The sequence below is a fragment of the Hydra viridissima genome, unplaced genomic scaffold, assembly GCF_058129835.1.
Source record: "Hydra viridissima isolate aposymbiotic clone 2 unplaced genomic scaffold, HvirCarnegie_v1 scaffold_9, whole genome shotgun sequence".
Classification (NCBI taxonomy): Eukaryota; Metazoa; Cnidaria; class Hydrozoa; order Anthoathecata; family Hydridae; genus Hydra; species Hydra viridissima.
In genome coordinates this window covers 15,542,370-15,566,806 of record NW_028324308.1, presented here as the reverse complement: position 1 = coordinate 15,566,806, position 24,437 = coordinate 15,542,370, and the positions used below count along the sequence as shown (strand labels likewise).

General features: G+C 31.9%; 1 protein-coding gene and 1 long non-coding RNA gene across 5 annotated transcripts in view; both read left to right on the top strand.

Annotated features, from left to right (window-relative positions):
* The window catches only part of LOC149884259 (semaphorin-5B-like), a 61,692-nt gene that overhangs the window by 37,059 nt on the left and 196 nt on the right, over positions 1 to 24,437 (top strand). Inside the window, exons 1-10 of one of the 4 annotated variants that reach the window (XM_090099183.1) lie at positions 13,999 to 14,175; positions 14,283 to 14,447; positions 14,785 to 14,943; positions 15,042 to 15,218; positions 15,700 to 16,305; positions 17,411 to 17,590; positions 17,851 to 18,015; positions 22,907 to 23,062; positions 23,158 to 23,340; positions 23,730 to 24,332. In XM_090099183.1, coding sequence (XP_089955309.1) covers position 14,447; positions 14,785 to 14,943; positions 15,042 to 15,218; positions 15,700 to 16,305; positions 17,411 to 17,590; positions 17,851 to 18,015; positions 22,907 to 23,062; positions 23,158 to 23,340; positions 23,730 to 24,332 — 2,230 coding nt within the window. In that variant the 5' untranslated portion in view covers positions 13,999 to 14,175; positions 14,283 to 14,446. Of the gene's footprint in view, positions 1 to 57; positions 223 to 11,265; positions 11,315 to 12,402; positions 12,559 to 12,653; positions 12,837 to 13,225; positions 13,829 to 13,992; positions 14,176 to 14,282; positions 14,448 to 14,784; positions 14,944 to 15,041; positions 15,219 to 15,699; positions 16,306 to 17,410; positions 17,591 to 17,850; positions 18,016 to 22,906; positions 23,063 to 23,157; positions 23,341 to 23,729; positions 24,333 to 24,437 lie in introns of those variants that run through there. The other 3 variants (XM_090099182.1, XM_090099180.1, XM_090099184.1) reach the window with 3 other exon arrangements.
* Positions 796 to 24,437, top strand: part of LOC149884250 (uncharacterized) — a 124,810-nt gene continuing 101,168 nt past the window's right edge. The window contains exons 1-2 of the long non-coding RNA XR_016456048.1: positions 796 to 12,345; positions 22,051 to 22,611. This is a non-coding gene — a long non-coding RNA (uncharacterized LOC149884250). The remainder of the gene's footprint in view (positions 12,346 to 22,050; positions 22,612 to 24,437) is intronic.

Below are 24,437 nucleotides of genomic sequence, written 5' to 3'. Positions count from 1 at the left end.
GATAATTTTAAAGCATTAATTCAGTTAACTAGTTTAATTGCTTTGATTACTTTCAAGGCACCTTTAATGAATGGACTCCATGGACAAAATGCTCCGCTACATGTCAACTTGAAAGCAACCCTCCGACAACATCACGTTCTAGAATATGCAAATATCTTCTGGATCCTTGTAATGGTCTTTATTCAGAGACTCGTGAGTGTGGAATAAATTTTTTATGCTCAAGTAAGTCAAGTTGATATGTTATTAAATTAGTCATCGGTATGTTAAGGAGTTTTTTTTATGAATTTAGAGCAAAACTTTTCACCCTCTTCTACTGAAGGCTACAAAAAAGAAGACTATTTCCGTTTTTTGAAAAATGTTTATATTTGTATACATATATATGTATATATATATATATATATATATATATATATATATATATATATATATATATATATATATATATATATATATATATATATATATATATATATATATATATACATACATACATACATTCATACATACATACATACATACATACATACATACATACATACATACATACATACATACATACATACATACATACATACATACATACATACATACATACATACATACATACATACATACATACATACATACATACATACATACATACATACATACATACATACATACATACATACATACATACATACATACATACATACATACATACATACATACATACATACATACATACATACATACATACATACATACATACATACATACATACATACATACATACATACATACATACATACATACATACATACATACATACATACATACATACATACATACATACATACATACATACATACATACATACATACATACATACATACATACATACATACATACATACATACATACATACATGCATGCATGCATGCATGCATACATACATACATATGAGTTTTTAAATTCCTAATTTAACTTATCTTTATATTGAAAGCAGTTTAATTATGTTTTTTAAACTTCTAAGCATAGATTTTCATGCAATATTTAGTAGAAATTAAAGTAATTGACAAATATTGATGAAATAGATAAATAATGTCTAAATACCAATCTTTTAGTACCAATTACCCTATATTGAATGGTTATTGATATCATAGCATCTCTAGATTTTATCTTTAATGCTTTTTTTTTAAGTTGTAGAGAACTTTAAGCTGTTTTTAAATATATACAAGTCACATTAAAAAAAGTTTTTAGTTTTTAAAAAAACTTAATTTGATTAAAAAAAAAAGTTATTTCATTCTACCCTCACATTCGGAGAGAATGAAATACGCAATTCTATGTGTAATTAAAACAACACTTAAACAAAAAAAAAAAAAAAAAGCAACCAATCATAATAATTTAAAAAACCACCAATGATAATAATTAAAAATACAACCAAATAAAAAAAACTTTTTTATTCTTGTGATGGTGTTTAGTTGTTGAGAGGTACTAGAGGTTGAGTTGAGCTGTTACTTTTGTGGCACATTTTAGTGCAATAAAATTCAGCGTCTTTTACATATCGCTTTGGTATACATGTGTGACAAAATCAAACCTTGTATTTTAAATTTTCACGCTGATACCATTTCATATATTGAGTTGTTGAAGCTTCAACAAAAACTTTACAGGACTTTTTATGCTTAACTTGGTTTGCAGCTTTTTTATTGTTGGAGTTGCTGTTGTTGCTTGATTTATTTGTTGCTCGTCATTAAAGCTAAGCTTAGGCTGGTTTTTAGCTTGCTTAGCTGCTTTTTTGCTCTCAGCACCTTTCGATCTCTCCAGTATTTCAGGTTTACTGAGACACTGCCCTTCGAACCTTGGTACATCCATATTTTTTCGTTATTTTGTGTCAACGTGTTGGATGCGAAACATTTGTTGCAAAGCTGCTGCAAGCGATTGGTCCGATTGCAATTGTTTTTCAACCTCTTTTTGATTTTTCTTTTGAATAGCCGGAGTTACTACAAAAAAAGGTTGTTTGCAGGCGAGTTGACATTTGAGGTAACTTTGAAGCTAATGCTATGCGATATATGCTGATGCTAGATGTTATTGATATAGATTCAGATTGTAAAGGCTGAGATGGTGCAGTTCCTGGTGCTAGTAGTGGTGTTAGTGGTACTTTCATAGATTCTGGTGGTTGAGATGATAAAAGCTTAGGTTGAGATGACGGTGTTTTAAACGTATTAGCGATTCGCAATTTTGACTGATCAATTTTACTGATATCGAATGGAAACAAGCCAGTATTCTGAAATCCAGTAAATATTTGGGTGCGTGTAAAAACTTCACCAAAGCTAAAATGTTTTGCTTGCAGTTGGCTAAAACATTCTATTGATAAGTTGCTGAACTTTGTCTTTGCATAAAATAACCTCAGTCCTGAATACGCCATATCTCCATCCGGATGGAGATATGGCTTATACGGCATCGTCTGGACCACTTAAGCACCAATCTCTGAACAGGCATTTTTTGATTTAAAAATAATATATGGAGCAAGATGATTACCATCCGCATTAATGCAATTTCCAACTGTAAAATGGATTTTTTCATTGTTGCCATTTAATTTTAATGGTCGTTTTGCACCACGCCGGCAAACTATGTGTTGCTTGCCTTGATCACCAGAAAAGCCAATTTCATCAAAATTACACAAATGACATGAAGTATTTTTGTTGATACTTACTTCGTTGAATTCTCTTTGCAGTGTATTGTAATACTTTGCTACTATTTCTTGCGTGCAAAAAGCGGCTCTAAGTGATGAAATATTGCCTAAGGCCCTGATGCTTAACTTGTTACTCCACCAGTTTATGAAAAGCCAATACCAATCTCTCTCTGTTGTAACATTAGGAAACAAATGAGGCTGACCTTGGTGTTGCAGATAGTTGGTAACTGGTGTGGTGACGTCATTGTAAGTTCTACCAAAGCCCCAATCGGATAATTTAATGAGGATATCTACCAGAATTGATTCAAGTTGTTGCTACAATCTCGTGTTTGAACCACTCCCAATTGTTTCACCTATGCCGTAGACACGCCTGTGAAGAGTTGCTACTGGTATGCTGAATGATTGAGCAATTTTGTCAAGCGAAAATTCACCGCTTTGTTATTTGGCCGCACCAAGCGCAACTTGCTCTTCGGTTCATGGTTTTGAGTGCAAGTTGTTTCGAGGCATATTTTATATTAGAATATATTTATTAAGAATTGATTTTAAATTTATTCAAAAAAATTTATAGAGAATGATTGGTCACTTGAGATTTAATTAATAAAAGCCGCATTTAACAAGTAAGTAGGGGAACCTGGGGTAAGATGAAAACATATCGTTATCCTCAAAACTCAACTAAATTTGAAATCTGATTATAGCTGAGAGGGAAGTAGATAACATCTACTAGATTTATTTATGCTTTCTTTAAAAAAATTATTTTTGAAATCAAAGATAATTATTAAAAAGGTTTTTCCTATAATAATGGGAAAAAAATTTATCCAATTGTATTTGATTTATTTCATCATTACATCACCAGCCAAAGGCAAGCAAGAATTTCTCATTCAGTTTGTTCAATTTGGAAGCCATACAAGTAGTATTAAGCTGTGAAAACTTATTTATGTAGTATTAAGCTATGAAAACTTATTTATACATTTGCTTTATTTTGTTGTGTTGGAATTTGCTATGAACTAATTAGTAGACTTTTTTTTCCATAGCCCCATATAAATATATAGTTTAATTGTTTAAAAAATTACAGAACCGTTTGTATTACATATCTTGTTAACTAGAATTTATAATATCGCGTTATTTGAGAAGGTAATGGTATAATGGAATTTACTTTTTTCAAAGTCGTCGTCTTGCCCCGCATACGGGGCAAGATGACAATTTGAGGCAACTTTGGTTAATGAGTTTTTTCCAGGTTATTTTTAATTTTTATATGGGTTTTTTTTATACATATGTGACGCATAATAATTTTTTTCCACTTTTTGATAAAGTTTTACTTATTGATACAGTTATTGAATAAGATAGAGGTGCTTTCCAAAACAATCTTCATCTTGCCCTATGTTCCCCTAATTAGCGTATTTCATTCAGCCCCACGTCTCCGTTTTCGTTTTTAACTCAACTTTTTTCTCTGAATAGCAAATTTAATTTTGATTCTTGACCAGCGTAAAAGATTCTTGACCAGCGTAAAAGGTTCTACCAGTATACTTATTAAGTTCATTGATATCAAATTTAATTTCCAAGAGTTTCAGGTGTCATGTTCATTTTTCAAAAAAAAAAAAAAAATATCATCACGCATTCGAAAACTTTTTTTTAAATTAAAATTGGATATCGTCTAAATCAGAAAAAAATTCTCTACAACATGATCAAAAAAATATTTGCAAAAAGTTTATTTAATAGTTAATAGAGAACAAAAGAATAAAGATTGTCAAACTATTTCATTCTAACCTGTTTTACTCTACACATTGGATGGCATTGGTACTAAAAAACCCGAAATCAGACTAATTTAAAAAAATCGAAATGATACAATTTAGCGATGAAAATGTTGCTGTGCCACTTTTCATAGTTGAACAGGTATCTTAAAAATTAAGATACCTGTTCAACTTTGGAAATTCTCGAAAAAGTAAAAAAGTGTCAACCTGAATTTTTAGTAGGAGTTAGTAAACATATCATTAATTCCATTGCGCCGCATATCTCAATTAAACTATTCTAAACAAGTTTTTGAAGACGCAGTAGAGATGAAGTTTAAGATATTTTTTCTTAAATTTCAATTTTAAGAGGGAACTTGTAAGATAAACCGAAGATATAGATTTTTTTAAAAGTGATTATTAAAAACTACATTAAGTTTGGTTCTAACGATAGATTGGTTCTAACGATACATTGGTTCTAACGATATATTGGTTCTAAGAATATATAAATCTCTATGGGAAGTTTTATTCATTGCCGTAGAAATGCTTTTCTAAATAAATGTCTTCAAGAGTATATTTTCCGCTTTTTTTTCGCAATTTTTGACAGTATTATATATCTCCAAAACGATGTAATTTAGAACGTTCATACTTTGGATTTTTCTTATCCAGTGTGTTTCTAATAAAACTAATAATCAAGAATTTTAAAATGTAACTTTTTTGATTTTTAACCACCCAATTTCATACTGTGGCTTGGGTTTAGCCCCGTCTTTTATCGATCCAATGCCAACACTTAGAATGTATGGAGCAATTAATTAAAGAAACACGCATATTTCTGTTAATAAATGATTAAGATTGTATTCTCTTCGTCTATGAGGGATTTGGTTGAGCGCTGTCTATGTAACTGTCGGCTGAAACTTCCATCGCTTTTACGAAACACCTGACTTTGTTCGAAATAAGTTCGTACAATTTCCGGACTGAGGTTATTTTCTGGTTTCCAAGTAATATTTGTGTTATCTGTCCTTCTATTTCACAGGGCTGTGTTTGAAACAAAAATTTCTGTTCCTGGGGGTTTCTTAGGTAGATCCTAATGAAATTTGCCTCCTATACTCGAATGACAATAATTTTGCTCAATGAGGTAAAGTTATTAAAATACTGCACATCTACTTTTTTTTTGAGAAAAACATAATTTTCAAGAAATCTCTCATTTTCATCCTAGTAATGTAATAAATTGCCATAATTATTTGTGAACTGAAAAAGGCTCAATTTAATTCTTTCATTAACTTTAAACTTAAAAAGAACTAGTGAAGTAATCAAACACTGTAAAAAAAAAATCTATTTCCCGAGGACAGAAGTTTTTGATGCCTTCTGTTTGTGAAGAGTTATTGGTTCGTCGCGTTTACGACACCAACAATAGTCAGCTAACATGTTTATGGCCCAACGTCCTTGATTTCTGGTCTCCATCATTTTTATATCCTGGTGGAATCTTTCACCCAGTTCCTCGCTGTAGTCTCCACAGTTTTCAGAAAAATAGTCAAGATGTGGCTGGAGAAGTGCATTTTTATTGATCTGTGAGCTCCCAGTTTTTCGAAGCTTTTCATAAGCTCATTGGCATGTGAAACATATTCAGAGCTTTTTTCATTCCCACAAATCCTTCAATTACTGTGCTGAACATTCGCCATGCATCTCGTTTAATGCCTACCATTTTGATATCACAATCTTTGTCTTTTAACAGAGTTCCAATTTCGGGTCCGTCAACTATACCTGCATGTAGCTTGGCATCACTGATCTGAGGGAACTTTTGCAATAGATACTTAAAAGATTGGCCTTCTTTATTCAGTGCTTTTCAAAATTTTTCATTAGACCAAGTTTGATATGGAGAGGAGGAAGTAAAACATTTTCTGGAGAGACTTGTGGTTCAGCTATCACGTTGTAGCTGCTAATTGTGAATGCCTCCCGATGACCAGTCTTTCTGCTTATAGTGAAGACTATCTGCCGTACTATCCCATAGACATAAGAAGCAAGGGTATTTTTTGTACCATCTTGTATCCCAAGTAGAAAGCACACAACCTGAAAAGAAAAGAATTATTCATAAAAAATGAAATCTTAGTAAGTTAAAATATATTTCAATTCCTTTCTAAAAAATCACCCACAGGTGCTAAAGTATTTTTAAAGGAAAGCTTTATATTGACAAGAAAACTTAATTAGTATTTTACCTTATGGTCACCACATATAAGCCAATTGTGGTTGGAGAACTTGATTGCATCAATCAAAATTTTCATGTTCTTGTTGCTTTCTGTCAATTGAACTGAATGTTAAGTAAGTACATTGCCATTTTATTGCCAATGTGTAGGAGTATTGCCTTTAGGCTTATGGTAGAGGAATCAATAAAGAACCCCCATTCTCTTGGTTGGTAAGGAACGCCAAGTGCCTCTATTAAACCTTTTACATCATTGCAATATGCCATCAGTTTCAAAGAACCTCCGAAAGCTTTCTTCTCTGTTTCTAAACCAGTAGAAGGTAGTTTCTTTAGCGAAAAGATTGCTGTCACTAAAACGGGAACCAAGAAGTTGTGCATTCTTTTTAGAAAGACAAAGATTTCTGGTCAAGTCATTTAATTGACTTTGAGTGAGTGGTCTTGGCAAAGTCATACTAGACGTTGGCTCATATGTCACAGATATGTCAGTGTCTTCCACTTTTACACCTTCCATATCCTCTTCTGGTTCGCCTTTTTCAGGTGGAAATAGGAACTGGAACTCCTGGACAATGTGGTACTGGCTTAATGGCAGAAGGAATATCAGGATAGACCACCATGTGTTTTTTTTTCTTAATGACACCTGAAAAAATTCACGTATTTATTTTCAGATTTTTATCCAGTTTTCTGTACAATTTAAAGAATTTTTTTTTGAATTTCAACACAATTTTTATAAAGAATTCAAACTTCATTAGACAATAAAAAAATGAGTATATTCGGATAGGTTAAATATTGTTCTTTTAAGAAATTATTTTACCTTGAAGATTGATCATATAGAAATAGCAGTCTGCAGTATGGTCCTTGCCTTCTTTCCATACCATTGGTGCACCAAATGACATACAGTTTGCTGTGCTCTCATTTCAGCGTCTTAAGGCTACAATACAGGCTTTGCAGCATATATGTGGGGCAAAGCTTTTGTCTTGATCGCCAAGCCTTATTCCGAAATATGCAGTGTAAAGAGATTTTACAAACGTAGTTATGGTGAATTGCTGATCACTAAAAGTTACCTTTCCACACACATAGCAGAATCTGTCGGGATTTTTTTAAAAAAATTTCCCATAATTTTATTTCTCTCATATATTAACCAGCAAAAAAATTGACAATAATAAATAAAATTGTATAAATATACTTTAGGTACTGTTTATAGATATATTAATACACAACTCTCACCTGGGAATTGCAATAAAATGGACACCCAGCTGTAATATGCGGTAAAGAGCCTTAAGTCTTTATTTTAAAAACTAGACCTGATTGACAAATTTTATTCCTAGATTCAGATTTAAAAGGCAATTTTCATTGAGAATCACCTAAGAAAACCCTAGGAACATTTTTGACGCAGACCTGTGTTTATTAAGGAACTCTCTTTTCTCTCTTCGTGTCCTGTGGTTTCCGATAACTTCAAATATGTCATAATCCTTTTAATCTGGGATATTCTGTTATATTCCTTTTAATCTATGTTATATTCCTTTTAATCCTCTTTTCTGTATTTGTGCCGAGAATCAGAGTTTTGTTTGTGTCTTCGTCTATTGGACTATTTTGATTTTCTGATGTTCCCGCGTTAATAGATTCTTCGTTCGATTTATGGATATCCGTTTGTTGTTTTTGAACACTTTCCTGTTCTAAAAGATTTTGGTCACCTGTAATTTTCTAAACTGGTTCGTGAAACTTCTCAAGTCTGTTTAAGTGAATGAACTATTCGACCTTTGTTATCGATCATTTTGACTTTCAAGCTAACCGGTGCTACTGTCTCTGTAGCTTAACAGATAGTCCCATTTTCGATCGATTTTTTGTCGATCTATCATAATAATATTCACTTCCTAATTACTCATTAAGTGGATTTCTTTGAGCTATGTCACTAGCTATTTGACTTATTCTTATTGGTAAGTTTCTGAATTCTGTAATTGAACGGAGAACGTCTTTATGATTATATAATGAAATATCGGGTGGTCATCTAGGTTCTCTCCTGAATAGCAGAAAGGTGGATGATTCTTCACCCGAGCTGTCGATGAATGTTCTACAGGTGAACAAAGCGGCATTTATTTGTTGATTTCAAGTATTTTGATGATTGCTTACTTATATATTGAAAGTATTTTAATTGAGATTCCATTGATTCTTTCCACCATTCAGTCACATCTGTGGTACAAGTCATGTTTGTTTTATTTGTATTTATCATTACGCATATTTCTTTTATAAGTTTTTTGAGGAATTTAATACCTCTATCTGTTAAGAATGTTTGTGTAGCTTCGTATCTTAGGGTTTATTATCTAACATTAACTGTGCTATTATAACAGAGTCAGGGCAAGCCTTTGCGAAAGCTTCTAGCCAGGTTGTCAATCTATTTTGGAAAAGAACTATATACTTAGTTCTGGAAATAGTAACAGGAATTGGTACAACCCAAGTCACTTGGTTCCAAAGTTCTCCGGCAGGTATAGGTTGTCATGGGCTTTGTCATGAAGGAGTTCTGCCTTTTCTTTTAGAGCATATCGGGCAATTTTGCATCTATTTTTTTGTCGTTAAGTGCATTAATTGCCAAAAGAATTTTTTTCTCAGCTTATCAATTGCTTTTACTAAACCGAATGTTCTGACATGACCATAACCCCAGAATAGAATAATCATAACCCCAGAATAGAATATTGTTGCTGAATTTTGGTGGTATGACTAACTGTTTATGAATCCATTTAGTTGATTTCTTACTTGGTCCGTTAATATGATAAAGTATCTCGTGCTCTTCGATTGAACATTGGTTAATGCTATTTAATAGTTTAGCCGCTTGATACTTGTTGTTAGGAACAATCTTTCCATTTAAGTGGCTGATCTTGAGAAGTATTTCAAAGCCTGATCCTTGCTGTCGTTATTTCCTCTTTTTCTGGAGATATTTCATTTCTTATTACAAATTGCTCTGTTTCTCCGACTTAGTCTTCATTAAATATGGACTCCGTTTATTTTACGTCAATAAGGAATTTATCTTATGACATGGGATTTTCATCCAATATTTACCGTGCTGAATTTTAGTTATTTAGTGAAAATAAGAATAAGTCATTACCGTCCGTTTCATTACCGTCTGTTTTGTTTGAGGTAATGTTTGGTTCAAATATGTCCATTAATATTTTCTTCCACTGATGATCTACTTTCCCTATGTTCCCTTAGTTTAGATTGTCGCAATTTAACTTGGTGCTCTTGCATCTAATTGATGACTTGAATTGATGCTGGAATTTGAGGCATTTCAACTGGAATGAGGGATTTATCTAACATAGTCTTGACTGAAATGGAAACTGAGAGGGATTCATGGGGCTGGGTTCTTTGAACACTTGATTTTACCTGCATGGTACTTGGTGAAGATTCACATTTATCACAATAGGAGATATTATTTCCAAAACATAGTACGTGATCAAAAGTAAACTTGTCTATAACTTTTAGATCATTCCAATGTAGGATTATAGGATTGGTTTTGCTTACTATAGATTCTAGAATTGGGTTTAAGTTTTTTTACTAAAGGAACATTGTAATTTAACTTCCTACCGTTGCCGTGGGCAGCTTCATTAATAACTTGTGAGTTTGATATTGAGCGGGTATTCTTTTCCCTTAACTTAAATGTAGTATCTGGGCAGCTGTAATTTGTAGGTTTGAGGTTGCTATTTAAAAAGGAAAGGTCTAAAAGATTTTGGCTGTCTAAATCCTTTACATTGAAAACAATACGGTTACAATTTGATCCTAAAACAATTAAGAGTATGTAGTATTGAGAATTCTCGTTAAATTGTTAAATATTTTTTAAAGACCTGGTCATGTCCTTGTTTGGATTATAATTATATCTTCTATCTTTAAAACATCTATCGCTATATCTTCTGAAATCGTGTTGCCAATTAACTTCTGTTATGACTTTGTGTGAACCAAAAAAGAGGTGTAAATATTGTCCCTGTTTCTAAAAATAGTTCTGCAGTTGGGGAAATAAAGAGATGGGTTTATGGATAAATAAGTCCAGAAAACATGGATATATTTGTCACAGACGAACTCATGGTATTGAGCAGTTGAAAAGAAAGGCAGCTTGGCTGTCTGTCTATTGTTTTGATAAACGCAACATCAACTGGTGAAATTGTATATTTAGTATTGCGGTGGCTAAAAAGGCAGCTGTCGTGTTTCAAATGTTCAGTGAAGAAGCATCATTTTCATTTTTAGCAAATCCTTTTCAGCAAGCCTTAACGTGTTTGTCTTAGTGGGCTTAAGCTTGCAGTTTGGCCATTAATTACAGTACAATGTAAACTAATCTTTCTTCATCGTCGTTGATAACAGAGTTGTTAACTCTTACTATCCTGACTGCTTTTGCGTAAGTAGCCGGTTAACTTAATCGAAGTCTTCGTTTAAAGTTAGGATTCACGCCTTTAATGAATAAAAAAAACTTTGCTTTTTCCTTAACATTTAATTCCTAGCACAACTCTTCGAGATTAGCTATGAGTTTCTCTAGACCGTCATGTCCATCTTTAATGGTGCGTAGGTGCAAATTTTTATTCATGCAGACAATGGGGTTCATACTTTTTTTAAAAGGCCGTTATTAGAAAGTCCATGTGACATTTGATTTTATTAGGCAAGGGCTCGTGCAATGTGGATGTTGTCTTGTTTAGGCACAATGGAAATCAACAAAGCTGGTTTTTGTTATTCCAACTGTTAAAGGTAGATACTCTTTCAAACTAAATAAAAAAAAATTAATGTTTCTGTTAGGACCTCCATTAAATTTAGAAATACTTTTCAAGCAGGATTGTTAAAACGGCATCATCGGTGCGTTTCTCTGGGGTATATTTTTATTATTATATGTTTAATGATAAAGACACAGAAATTTGAATAATATCTCGGTTAAACCTCCGATGTGTGACGGGGCTTTTTAGAAAACAAGTTAATCTCTCGGTGAATGTATGTATATATGTATGTATGCATGTATGTATGTATGTATGTATGTATGTATGTATGTATGTATGTATGTATGTATGTATGTATGTATGTATGTATGTATGTATGTATGTATGTATGTATGTATGTATGTATGTATGTATGTATGTATGTATGTATGTATGTATGTATGTATGTATGTATGTATGTATGTATGTATGTATGTATGTATGTATGTATGTATATAAGTATGTATGTATGTATGTATGTATGTATGTATGTATGTATGTATGTATGTATGTATGTATGTATGTATGTATGTATGTATATAAGTATGTATGTATGTATGTATGTATATATGTATGTATGTATGTATGTATGTATGTATGTATGTATGTATGTATGTATGTATGTATGTATGTATGTATGTATGTATGTATGTATGTATGTATGTATGTATGTATGTATGTATGTATGTATGTATGTATGTATGTATGTATGTATGTATGTATGTATGTATGTATGTATGTATGTATGTATGTATGTATGTATGTATGTATGTATGTATGTATGTATGAATGCATGCATGCATGCATGCATGTATATATGTATGTATGTAAGTATGTATGTATGTATGTATGTATGTATGTATGTATGTATGTATGTATGTATGTATGTATGTATGTATGTATGTATGTATGTATGTATGTATGTATGTATGTATGTATGTATGTATGTATGTATGTATGTATGTATGTATGTATGTATGCATACAAATAAGTTCCTTGTTGAGCGTTTGTGTGTGAATATGAAACGCAGTATCTATTTTTGTTGGAAATAATGTTAGGATAACTAATTTTGTTGTTCTATTTCAGCAAATGTCACTCAGTGGTCAACCTTTAGCGATTGTTCAAAATCTTGCAATGAAGGAAGTCCGACTCAGTTCAGAACTAGAAGCTGTTATCCTGCAAGTCTTTGTCAAAACGTTGAAGTTGTCAATACTAGACCATGTAACCAGTTTGCGTGTCCAGGTTTGCGTTTATTTGTATGATTAATTTAAAACCTTAGTTTTACTTTTGAAGTTTGTGTTTCTAAACAACTGCCAGTTTGGAATTTATTTTGGTAGAAACCAAACTGAGTGAATGGGGAAGCTGGAGTAGTTGTTCGGCAACATGCAAGGTATCAGTTGTAAACCCGGTGCGTTTTCGAACTCGAGCATATTGCTTGAATAGTTCTGTTTCTGCATACAAATGCGTAAAAGATGAAATGATTATGTATGAACCCTGCAACACGGATTCATGTGTTAGAGGTGAACTAATTTACTTATAAGCTAACATAAACTTGCTATATTTTTCTGTGTATTATATTTTGATATGGAATACCCAAACAACGCAATAATAGCATGTGTCTTTGCAAGAATGGTGTTGTGCGAACTGTCAACGTTTAGAATTTAGGTTTTATGCAAATTGAATTTCTGTTTGGTTTTTTCGCCAATCACATCAGTAAGTTAACTAAGTAGCAAATTGTTAATTACAGTAATTAAACATAGTAGCAAACAATGAGACAAGTGAATAGGAAGTTTTTATGATTAGATTACATTTACCTGAAAGTTGCAATCAAAAGCTGAGTGATTCTGAAGACGCTTTTTTAAACAATAAAGCTAGGAGCGGTTTTCAGGATGAGTTTTCTCTTTTTTAGCCACATCATGTTCTGCCTATAATATCTCGTTTATCGTGGTGCTAGATTCTTCATCGCTCATCCCATTAAGTTTTCTTGATAATAATTGGGCTGCTGAAAAGATGTTTGTTAAAGACTTCATTGCCCAGTCAGAGCTCGGTACTCATGAAAATGTTCAAGTGGCTGTAGTAAATTTTGGTAGTGCTGCTAACATAGTTTCACCATGCGGCAATATTACTACAAAAGAACAGTTCTATGGTTTTATCGACACCTTGCCAAGGCAAAATGGCAAAGCGGCAATTAATGCTGCTCTTTTAAAAGCAAGAGAGGCCTACCAGGGTTGTAAGAGAATGAATGTGAAGCCCATTGTTATGTTCCTGACCTACAGTCACGAAAGTGTTGAACTTGATTTAAATGTGAAGTTGGAAAGTGAGTACTTGGTGAAAAAAGAAGCATTGTTGTTCATTGCTGCAGCAGGTCCTGATGTAAATGGAACAGACGTTACTAGAATGTCCAAGTATGTCATAAATGGTGGGGAATGGTTTTCCAATATTACTGTCAGTTCTTTTCTTGATATTAGTGCTGCACCTCAATATGATGTGATTCTTCGAAGAATCTGTACTCGTAAGTGAAACCTGTTTCTGTTATAGAGTAGTTATTGTAATTGTAAGATACTCAAAAACTGACGGTAGCACATTTACGAAAGTAATTTTTTATAGTTGAAAATTATTTTATATAGTTGCATTAACATATTTATTTGTTGAGCGCTTCCATTCTTTGTTTAACAGCCACAGGTTAATGGCTGTCATGGTATTTGTGGACTCCTTGCAGTTCTTTGCTGACTGGATCTATCGGTGTTCGAAAGCGGTTTCGTGATTGCCGCAGTAAGATACTTTATTCTAACGTGCAATATGACTGTTTACCTGAAGGAAGTTTAGCGTACTACGAACATAACACATGCACTGAGTCATGTAAGTGGCTTCATTTTGTAGTTTTTTTGAGTGTTGTTAAAATCTTAATATAGTTGCTTCAATTAGCTTTTCTTAGTGTTTTCTTGATAAAGGGTTTTTTTCTTTAGGTGGATATAATGAGTGGAGTAATTGGTCTCCTTGTTCTGCTAGTTGCAATAATAATGGTACTTCTCCAAAAACTTATCGCACAAGATCTTGCAACTGTCGTGTTTTTACCTGTATTGGTTTGAGCAGTGAAGAGCAAGAATGTAACGCAGATTTACCATGTCCGAGTAAGTCATTTTGTTTTTACTTCTGTTTTATGAAAAGAAGCTATTCAGAAGAGGATTTATATACGGATGGTTTATTTGCTTTCTCAATGTCTATTTTTTTCTTAAATCTTGCTTTGCAACCCATCACTGAGAAGCATTTAAGGAATCATTATATTCCATTTAAAAAGGAAATATTTTTTCTTAAAAATATTGTTATGGACCTAAGATATTCTAGAAAATTGGTATGAAATGATGTATTAAACTAACTATTTTGACCAAGCACTATTTTACTTTTCATGGAAGATTAGTTTTTTTTATATGAAGTAGCTTTATTTACGGTAAAATGAATTCTTTTTAGTGCAACTTTCGCAATGGTCTTCTTTCAGTGAATGCTCTGAAACTTGCAATCAACTTGATCCTATCCGTAAACGAACTCGAACTTGCTCTCCTCCTGTTCTTTGTGAAAGCATCAATATTGTTGAAACTATTCCTTGCAATAGAGAGTTTTTGTGTCCAGGTAGGTAGTCATCGTTTCCATTGTCTAAGTCTTTGGCGAGCTTTTTAAATTTGCTTAGGTAATTTTGAAAATGATCATCAGAAACTTTTTAAATTTAGAATATAGGCTTAGTGATTGGGGTTCATGGAGCAGCTGCTCAACATCTTGTAAGACATCAAAATCAACTCCTGTACATTTTAGAACGCGTGATTATTGTCTTAGCAATGGCTCTTTAGATTGCAGTATCAACAACATGGTTAACTTTGGACCATGCATTGTGAAACCTTGCTCTATAGGTATCTTATAAAATTAACGCAGTACAAGAAATGATTTGTTTGTTTGTTTCTTTAATGATTTTGTTACTGTTTAACTTTTTGTTTGTCCATAATAAGCTTGTGATCATTTGTTTTTTGATGAGCAGTTAAATGGTATAGCTAAATAATTTAAACGGTTGTTGTTGTTTTATTGTTTTAAGTTTAATTTAATCCTGTTTCCTTGATACAGATTGGTTTACATTAATTATACCATTTGGCTGTTTGGGACATTTAAGGCTGAGGAGTTTGGGTATTAAATAGAGAGTAGCCTTGTATAAAATAAAGACAAGGCTGCACACGACACTTCCTTTTCTCAAGAAAACAAGTTATCCCAGATTTTTATTTAAAAACTCTCCCTATTAGCAGTAAAGCTGAAGAAGGACCTTAGGACAGCAAGTTTACTTTCTAACAGTGTGATTTAATCAAACTCAAATTTTAATAAGGTTTTTTTTTTGTTTTCCAGTTAAATCTTGCTCCGACTTAAACATCAGCTTTATTATGGTACTGGATTCATCGTCTGAAGTTAGGTCTAGTACAGTGGATAATCAGTGGCGTCAAGAGAAAGATTTTGTAAAAGAGTTCATTCGAAAATCTGATCTTGGTGAAAATGAAAACATCCAAGTCGCTGCGGTAGCCTTTGGTGCTGATGCTGAAGTTACTTCTCCTTGTGGCAATCTTACTACAAAAGCTCAGTTCTTTGCTTTGATTGATAATTTGTCAAAGAAAAACGGTGGAGCAGAACTGAATGGTGCACTTGAGAAGGCCAGAGTTGCCTACCTGGGATGCAAGCGTTTAAACAATTTGCCAGTCGTTGTTTTTCTCACCAGCAGCAAAGAGAGCAGAAATATTGACTTAAATGTACGATTGGGAATGGAGGAACTGGTGAAGAGTGAAGCTTTGTTGTTTATAGGTGCAGTAGGCTCTGGTGTAAATGCTTCGGATGTTATGAGAATGTCAAGATACATGTTAAATGGAAGCGAGTACTTCTCCACCAAATTTGCAAAGAGCTATTGGGACCTTTTGACTCTGACTCCTGAAAATCCAGCAATACTTGGAAAAGTCTGTGAAAGTAAGTTCATATTTTTATCTGTAAATATACACACCATAGTAGCAAGTGCGACGTAAATTACATGTGTGGCATATAAGACGTCTATAACATGCTTGACATTCAATAGGTAGATGGCGTGCATGACATGCAAGCCATACAAGTCATTTATGTAATTTCATTGCATAAGTCGCATGCATGGGATCCTTGAATATTGAATACAACATGCATGATGCACATAGATGTCGTATAAGATACATGGCATGCATGATGTGCATGACATAAGTAATCTGCATGTAAATGACATTCGCAAATTTTGCAACGTGCATGAAATCCAAGATTTGCATGATGTTCATTGAATTTATAACATACATGGCGATCTTGACATTCATGTAATACATAATATGCATAGCTTTAGTTTTATGAAAAAAACTTGCGTGACTTACATGACATGCACAATATCCATGACTTACATGATATGCATTAGATACAGAGCATGCATGGCATGCTTCACATACCAGATGTTCATGCCATAAACGGCATGAATTATGTGCATGACAGAAATAACATGCATAATGTGCTTGATATGTATAATGTGCATGAAATGGATGAAATCTGTGATATGCATGGCATTGATGACTTGCATGCCATGAGTGTAACTTAAGACGTAAAAGTTTAACTACTGACTTTATCCCGTGAATGCTTGTCTAACGCCAATTTGAAACGAAGCAGATGTCTGCTCACTAATACTATTTGCTAATAATAATTCTAATTTTAAATGAAAGTGGTTTTCATTTTTCTTATTGAAACATTTGCTTTTAGTCGTTTTTATTCAATGTTAGGGATCCCTGCTACCCTTCATTTATAGAATTTTAAAGCACCCCTTTATTTACAGAAAATAGATTTTGGTAAGAAAGAAAAAAAAGCACGGTAAGAACATGGTAAATTAAGAACAACCCTTTGGGTTTGTATGCATGAGAACAAAAGAAGTAAAAGATAGGTTGCAAGGGCAAGTTTGGAATCTTCTAGCTCTTTGTGTTTTTGATCTTAAAGGACAGGCAGGAAGGTGATTTTGTGTGTCAGAATGTAGCTTATTTCCTTTTCAGTTGAATTTTAAATGTTTTTACAGCCAAAGGACAATGGACCGAATGGTCTTCTTGGGGTAAATGTTCTGTTACTTGTGGTGCTACTGGTTATCAGGTTCGAGAGCGTTCATGTTATAATCCTAGTAGCTCTAAAAACCAAGAAGACTGCGCAACAGATAGAAACTTAGCAAAATTTGAAGTGAGAACTTGTAACTTGGAATGCAGTAAGCTTTCAACATTTGATACTTTTTTAAAACTTAACATCGCTTTTTTAAAAGTGATTGCGCTTAAGCTAGAGCATTGATCATTCAATATTTTACTTTTAGTAATCAAGAAAGTTATATAGCAATTGTGAAAGTATTAACAATAATTTTATAAGCAATAGCAATAACAAGTGTTACAGAAGACCTAGTAATATGATGTTCTATCAATATTTGTGGCTCTATTGATGAAAAATGTACAATATGTTTTGTTTACTGTAAAGGTGCTTTTTATGATTGGAGTTCTTGGAGTTTATGCTCTGCAAGTTGTTGGTTTGACCAAAACCCTGCCACAACATCTCGATTTAGAAGATGCAACAATGTAATGGGTCCATGCAATGGTCTGTACTCAGAGACACGTGAATGCGGAGTAGATGTTCTATGCACAAGTAAGTTAAGTGGAAGCTAACAACTCTTTTTCTTGCAACAGTTGTGGCTTCAATGAATACTGTCTCAAACTTTTTTTGTTTATTTTTTTCTTTCTCCATTTTTATCACGGTCTATTAACTAAAAAAGGTGAATTCACATCATTGATTGTAAGGTTAAATTATTCATTGTTGTTTGTTTGGAAAAGCCTTCATACATATTTTACAACGATTTGGTTGTTTTTGTTTTTGTACCATAATAAAACTGATGTTTAAGTCGGAGCAAGATTTAACTGGAAAACAAAAAAAAAACCTTATTAAAATTTGAGCAGGGTCTTAGAATTGGTAATTTCTGTCATTAAGATATTAAACGTGGCAAAATATAATTGTGTAACAAGCGTTTTTTGACATTTTGCTAACTAATTGATGACAAAACTTTAAAATTTATTCTTTGCAAAATATAAGTTCAGTAAAATTCAGTAAAAATATAAATTCAGTAATGCGTAAGAGTTTTAACAGTGTTGTCCAGAAAAAGACACTTTTTTATTAAAGAAAAATTAAAGTTTAAGAACATCTTTACATATTAATGATAAATTCTTGATGTTTTAAAAAAATGTCGAATGATTACTCTATAACTCTTTTCATTATTAATGACTTTAATAGTTGGCGCAGACAAATTTTGCCGAGAAGTTGTTTTAGTGTTCTACAACCTTCCGTACCTCCAAAAACTACTTGAAGTCATTTCGAAAAGATTGCGAGAATTCTGTTCATTGCAGTGCCTTACTTCTTATTTAAAAAGCATTTAAAGGTTAGGACTTCAAATAATGCACAAAAACGTAAAGTTAACAAAATCTACAAACAAAAACAAAAACTAAATCTATAAACAAAATCATATAGTCATCAAAATCTGTTATAGCTAAATATCATATTCAAAATAAATTCTTTTTTTGTTATGACGATGAAATTTCTAACTATAAGCTGATCTTTTAAGCAAGCTTTAATAATGATACCCATTCAAAATATCGAAGGCAAGCGGAAAAATTTACAATTTCATCAGTGAAAATGTGGTTTAAAAAGCTGCTATATAACCTACAATCAACGTTGTTTTAATCCCTTTGACTTGTTGCATATTAAGATATGTAACGCATACTGATCAGCTTTAATATCATCATTGTAAGATCCTCCATCTACAAAAAAGGCTCAAAGAGATTGCTAAATATTTTGGCTTCATAAAAAGTTTCCTCTAACTACAATCTATTTGTTGTACCACTCGAACATGAAAGTTAAGAAAAGCAATTACTTAAGACTTAAATCATCGAAGGTTGCTCTGCACAACGGTTAGCTATTAGGAGGTTGAGTATTTAAAGAAATTAAATTTTTATTTCAACAGCTACATTAAAAGTTAGATTTGATTGATTGTTCAGCAACTACCATCAAAATATTTGAACCTTTTGATGTGATTTCGTATGTATGCATGAATGTTTGAACTTATAGTTGCTAAAGTCACTCTTTTAGTCTGCAAGCACTACAACTGCCGATTAGGCAGTGGCTAAAAAGGCAGCTGTCGTGTTTCAAGTGTTCAGTGAAGAAGCATCATTTTCATTTTTAGCAAATCCTTTTCAGCAAGCTTTAACGTGATTGTCTTAGTGGGCTTAAGCTTGCAGTTTGGCCATTGTTTACAGTACAATGTAAACTAATCTTTCTTCATCGTCGTTGATAACAGAGTTGTTAACTCTTACTATCCTGACTGCTTTTGCGTAAGTAGCCGGTTAACTTAATCGAAGTCTTCGTTTAAAGTTAGGATTCACGCCTTTAATGAATAAATAAAACTTTGCTTTTTCCTTAACATTTAATTCCTAGCACAACTCTTCGAGATTAGTTATGAGTTTCTCTAGACCGTCATGTCCTTCTTTAACGGTGCATAGGCGCAATTTTTTATTCATACAGACTCAGAGGGTTCATACTCATTTTAAAGGGCTCGTGCAATGCGGATGTTGTCTTGTTTAGCCACAATAGAAATCCACAAAGCTGGTTTTTGTTATTCCAACTGTTAAAGGTGGATTCTCTTTTAAACTGAATAAGAAAAAGTTAATATTTCCAAGTTTTTTTCGAGAAAAAAAATCTTTCGTAAAAACGCAATTTTTTAAGTAAATTATTTTTACAAAAAAAAAAAGCGAAAACTCGAAGAATTTATCGTTGTTTGTGTTTTTTCGGCCATTGTTATAAAGCATAAAACGTCACTAAAATTCAAGGCTTTTTTTATTCGAAATATGTCATTGAAAACAACAATTTTTTGAAATTTTTATTAAGTAGGCCTACTTAATAAATTTTATAAATTATTAAGTAGGCTGTGCAGTCTATTCTATTTTTATAAATATTTTTACATTATTGTACTTGGTGTTTAAAAAAACTGTGTAAAATTAAAGTAGGAACTTGGATTTAATATTTTCGGATGAAGACTTAGATTTCGAAGTTTGCACCATATGTTGTACATAAAGAGATTAAAATCGGGAACATCGATTCCAGATACATTTATTGACTTCCTGTCAGCAATGTCTAAAACAACATTATCTAATTCTGTGATTTGTCTCCCTGCAGGACCTTTAAATATATATATATATATATATATATATATATATATATATATATATATATATATATATATATATATATATATATATATATATATATATATATATATATATATATATATATATATATATGTTTGTATATATTGAATATATATACAAAATATTTAACTATATATGTGTGTATGTATATATATATATATATACATACAATATGTAATATATATATATATGTATATATATATATATATATATATATATATATATATATATATATATATATATATATATATATATTACATATTTATAAAATTGATATATACTATACATTATATCATGTTATCAATGTTAACTTTAAATAATGTAATATATCTCTGCTGTTGCTACTGTTTTTAAATATGATTAAATTGCCATTATTATAATCCTTGTTATATATCATTAGCACTATTAGCAGTTTACTTCACATTAGTTTATAACTATTTGTATATATGATTGATTGATTACATACTTATATTATGTTAATATATACTATATATTACATACTTATACTATAACATTTGTAAATATATATATATATATATATATATATGTATATATATATATATATATATATATATATATATATATATATATATATATATATATATTAGTGTAATTATACATATTTTTATTTAAATAGTTTGCTAATTAAATCAAATGTTACGAGGTACTTCCTAAGAAGAACCTCGTAACATTTTAAGTACTTTAGACAGCATTTTATTTTGTTGTGTATTTGTGTATTTTATGGCATATTTGTCGACTATTTATGCTTTTCTTTAATCAAACATTATGAAAAATTTGTTTAACCAAAATTACTGTCGAAAGTCTATAAAATAAGCATGGAATGTTAAATACATGTATGCATTTTTAACGAAACACAACAAGGAACTGAATAATCGATTAAATGCAGATTTTAAGTAACTAGTTTATTATGGAGTTACCATAATCCCTATCAGTTTTATCTATAAAATATCTACATAAAAACACAAACAAAGAATGTTCCATGATTTTGAAGCGCTAACGTTGTTCCAACATTGGCCGCTAAAAATCATGAAGAAAAGTTCTAAAATAGAGATCAAAAATTAATCTGGAGTTTTTTTTCGATAAAAGGCATTTTTTATCTGAAAAAGCGATTCCCTTGTTCTTTTATAGCATTGGATTTAACAGCGAAGTTTTAATCTTAAAAACAGAATTTTTTGAATGTTTATAGCCATGGACTTTTTTTTTTCTTCGCTTTTTATGCTAAAAACTTCGTGTTTTACGGAAAAAACTTCGTTTTTTATGTTTACAGCATTGGCGCCAGGATTGTTAAAAATGCATTATCGGTGCATTTCTCTGGGGTAGACTTTATTTATTATCTGTTTAACAAAAAAGAAGCAAATTATCGATTTGCATCTCGGTAAAACCTCCAATGTGATGCAGGGCTTTTCAGCAAGCAAGTTTATCTCTCGGTGTATGTATGTATGTATGTAAGAATGCATGCACGCATGCATGCATGTATATATGTATGTATGTATGTATGTATGTATGTATGTATGTATGTATGTATGTATGTATGTATGTATGTATGTATGTATGTATGTATGTATGAATGCATGCATGCATGCATGCATGTATATATGTATGTATGTAAGTATGTATGTATGTATGTATGTATGTATGTATGTATGTATGTATGTATGTATGTATGTATGTATGTATGTATGTATGTATGTATGTATGTATGTATGTATGTATGTATGTATGCATGCATGTATGTATGTATGTATGTATGTATGTATGTATGTATGTATGTATGTATGTATGTATGTATGTATGTATGTATGTAAGTATGTATGTATGTAAGTATGTATGTATGTATGTATGTATGTATGTATGTATGTATGTATGTATGTATGTATGTATGTATGTATGTATGTATGTATGTATGTATGTATGTATGTATGTATGTATGTATGTATGTATGTATGTATGTATGTATGTATGTATGTATGTATGAATGCATGCATGCATGCATGCATGTATATATGTATGTATGTAAGTATGTATGTATGTATGTATGTATGTATGTATGTATGTATGTATGTATGTATGTATGTATGTATGTATGTATGTATGTATGTATGTATGTATGTATGTATGTATGTATGTATGTATGTATGTATGTATGTATGTATGTATGCATACAAATAAGTTCCTTGTTGAGCGTTTGTGTGTGAATATGAAACGCAGTATCTATTTTTGTTGGAAATAATGTTAGGATAACTAATTTTGTTGTTCTATTTCAGCAAATGTCACTCAGTGGTCAACCTTTAGCGATTGTTCAAAATCTTGCAATGAAGGAAGTCCGACTCAGTTCAGAACTAGAAGCTGTTATCCTGCAAGTCTTTGTCAAAACGTTGAAGTTGTCAATACTAGACCATGTAACCAGTTTGCGTGTCCAGGTTTGCGTTTATTTGTATGATTAATTTAAAACCTTAGTTTTACTTTTGAAGTTTGTGTTTCTAAACAACTGCCAGTTTGGAATTTATTTTGGTAGAAACCAAACTGAGTGAATGGGGAAGCTGGAGTAGTTGTTCGGCAACATGCAAGGTATCAGTTGTAAACCCGGTGCGTTTTCGAACTCGAGCATATTGCTTGAATAGTTCTGTTTCTGCATACAAATGCGTAAAAGATGAAATGATTATGTATGAACCCTGCAACACGGATTCATGTGTTAGAGGTGAACTAATTTACTTATAAGCTAACATAAACTTGCTATATTTTTCTGTGTATTATATTTTGATATGGAATACCCAAACAACGCAATAATAGCATGTGTCTTTGCAAGAATGGTGTTGTGCGAACTGTCAACGTTTAGAATTTAGGTTTTATGCAAATTGAATTTCTGTTTGGTTTTTTCGCCAATCACATCAGTAAGTTAACTAAGTAGCAAATTGTTAATTACAGTAATTAAACATAGTAGCAAACAATGAGACAAGTGAATAGGAAGTTTTTATGATTAGATTACATTTACCTGAAAGTTGCAATCAAAAGCTGAGTGATTCTGAAGACGCTTTTTTAAACAATAAAGCTAGGAGCGGTTTTCAGGATGAGTTTTCTCTTTTTTAGCCACATCATGTTCTGCCTATAATATCTCGTTTATCGTGGTGCTAGATTCTTCATCGCTCATCCCATTAAGTTTTCTTGATAATAATTGGGCTGCTGAAAAGATGTTTGTTAAAGACTTCATTGCCCAGTCAGAGCTCGGTACTCATGAAAATGTTCAAGTGGCTGTAGTAAATTTTGGTAGTGCTGCTAACATAGTTTCACCATGCGGCAATATTACTACAAAAGAACAGTTCTATGGTTTTATCGACACCTTGCCAAGGCAAAATGGCAAAGCGGCAATTAATGCTGCTCTTTTAAAAGCAAGAGAGGCCTACCAGGGTTGTAAGAGAATGAATGTGAAGCCCATTGTTATGTTCCTGACCTACAGTCACGAAAGTGTTGAACTTGATTTAAATGTGAAGTTGGAAAGTGAGTACTTGGTGAAAAAAGAAGCATTGTTGTTCATTGCTGCAGCAGGTCCTGATGTAAATGGAACAGACGTTACTAGAATGTCCAAGTATGTCATAAATGGTGGGGAATGGTTTTCCAATATTACTGTCAGTTCTTTTCTTGATATTAGTGCTGCACCTCAATATGATGTGATTCTTCGAAGAATCTGTACTCGTAAGTGAAACCTGTTTCTGTTATAGAGTAGTTATTGTAATTGTAAGATACTCAAAAACTGACGGTAGCACATTTACGAAAGTAATTTTTTATAGTTGAAAATTA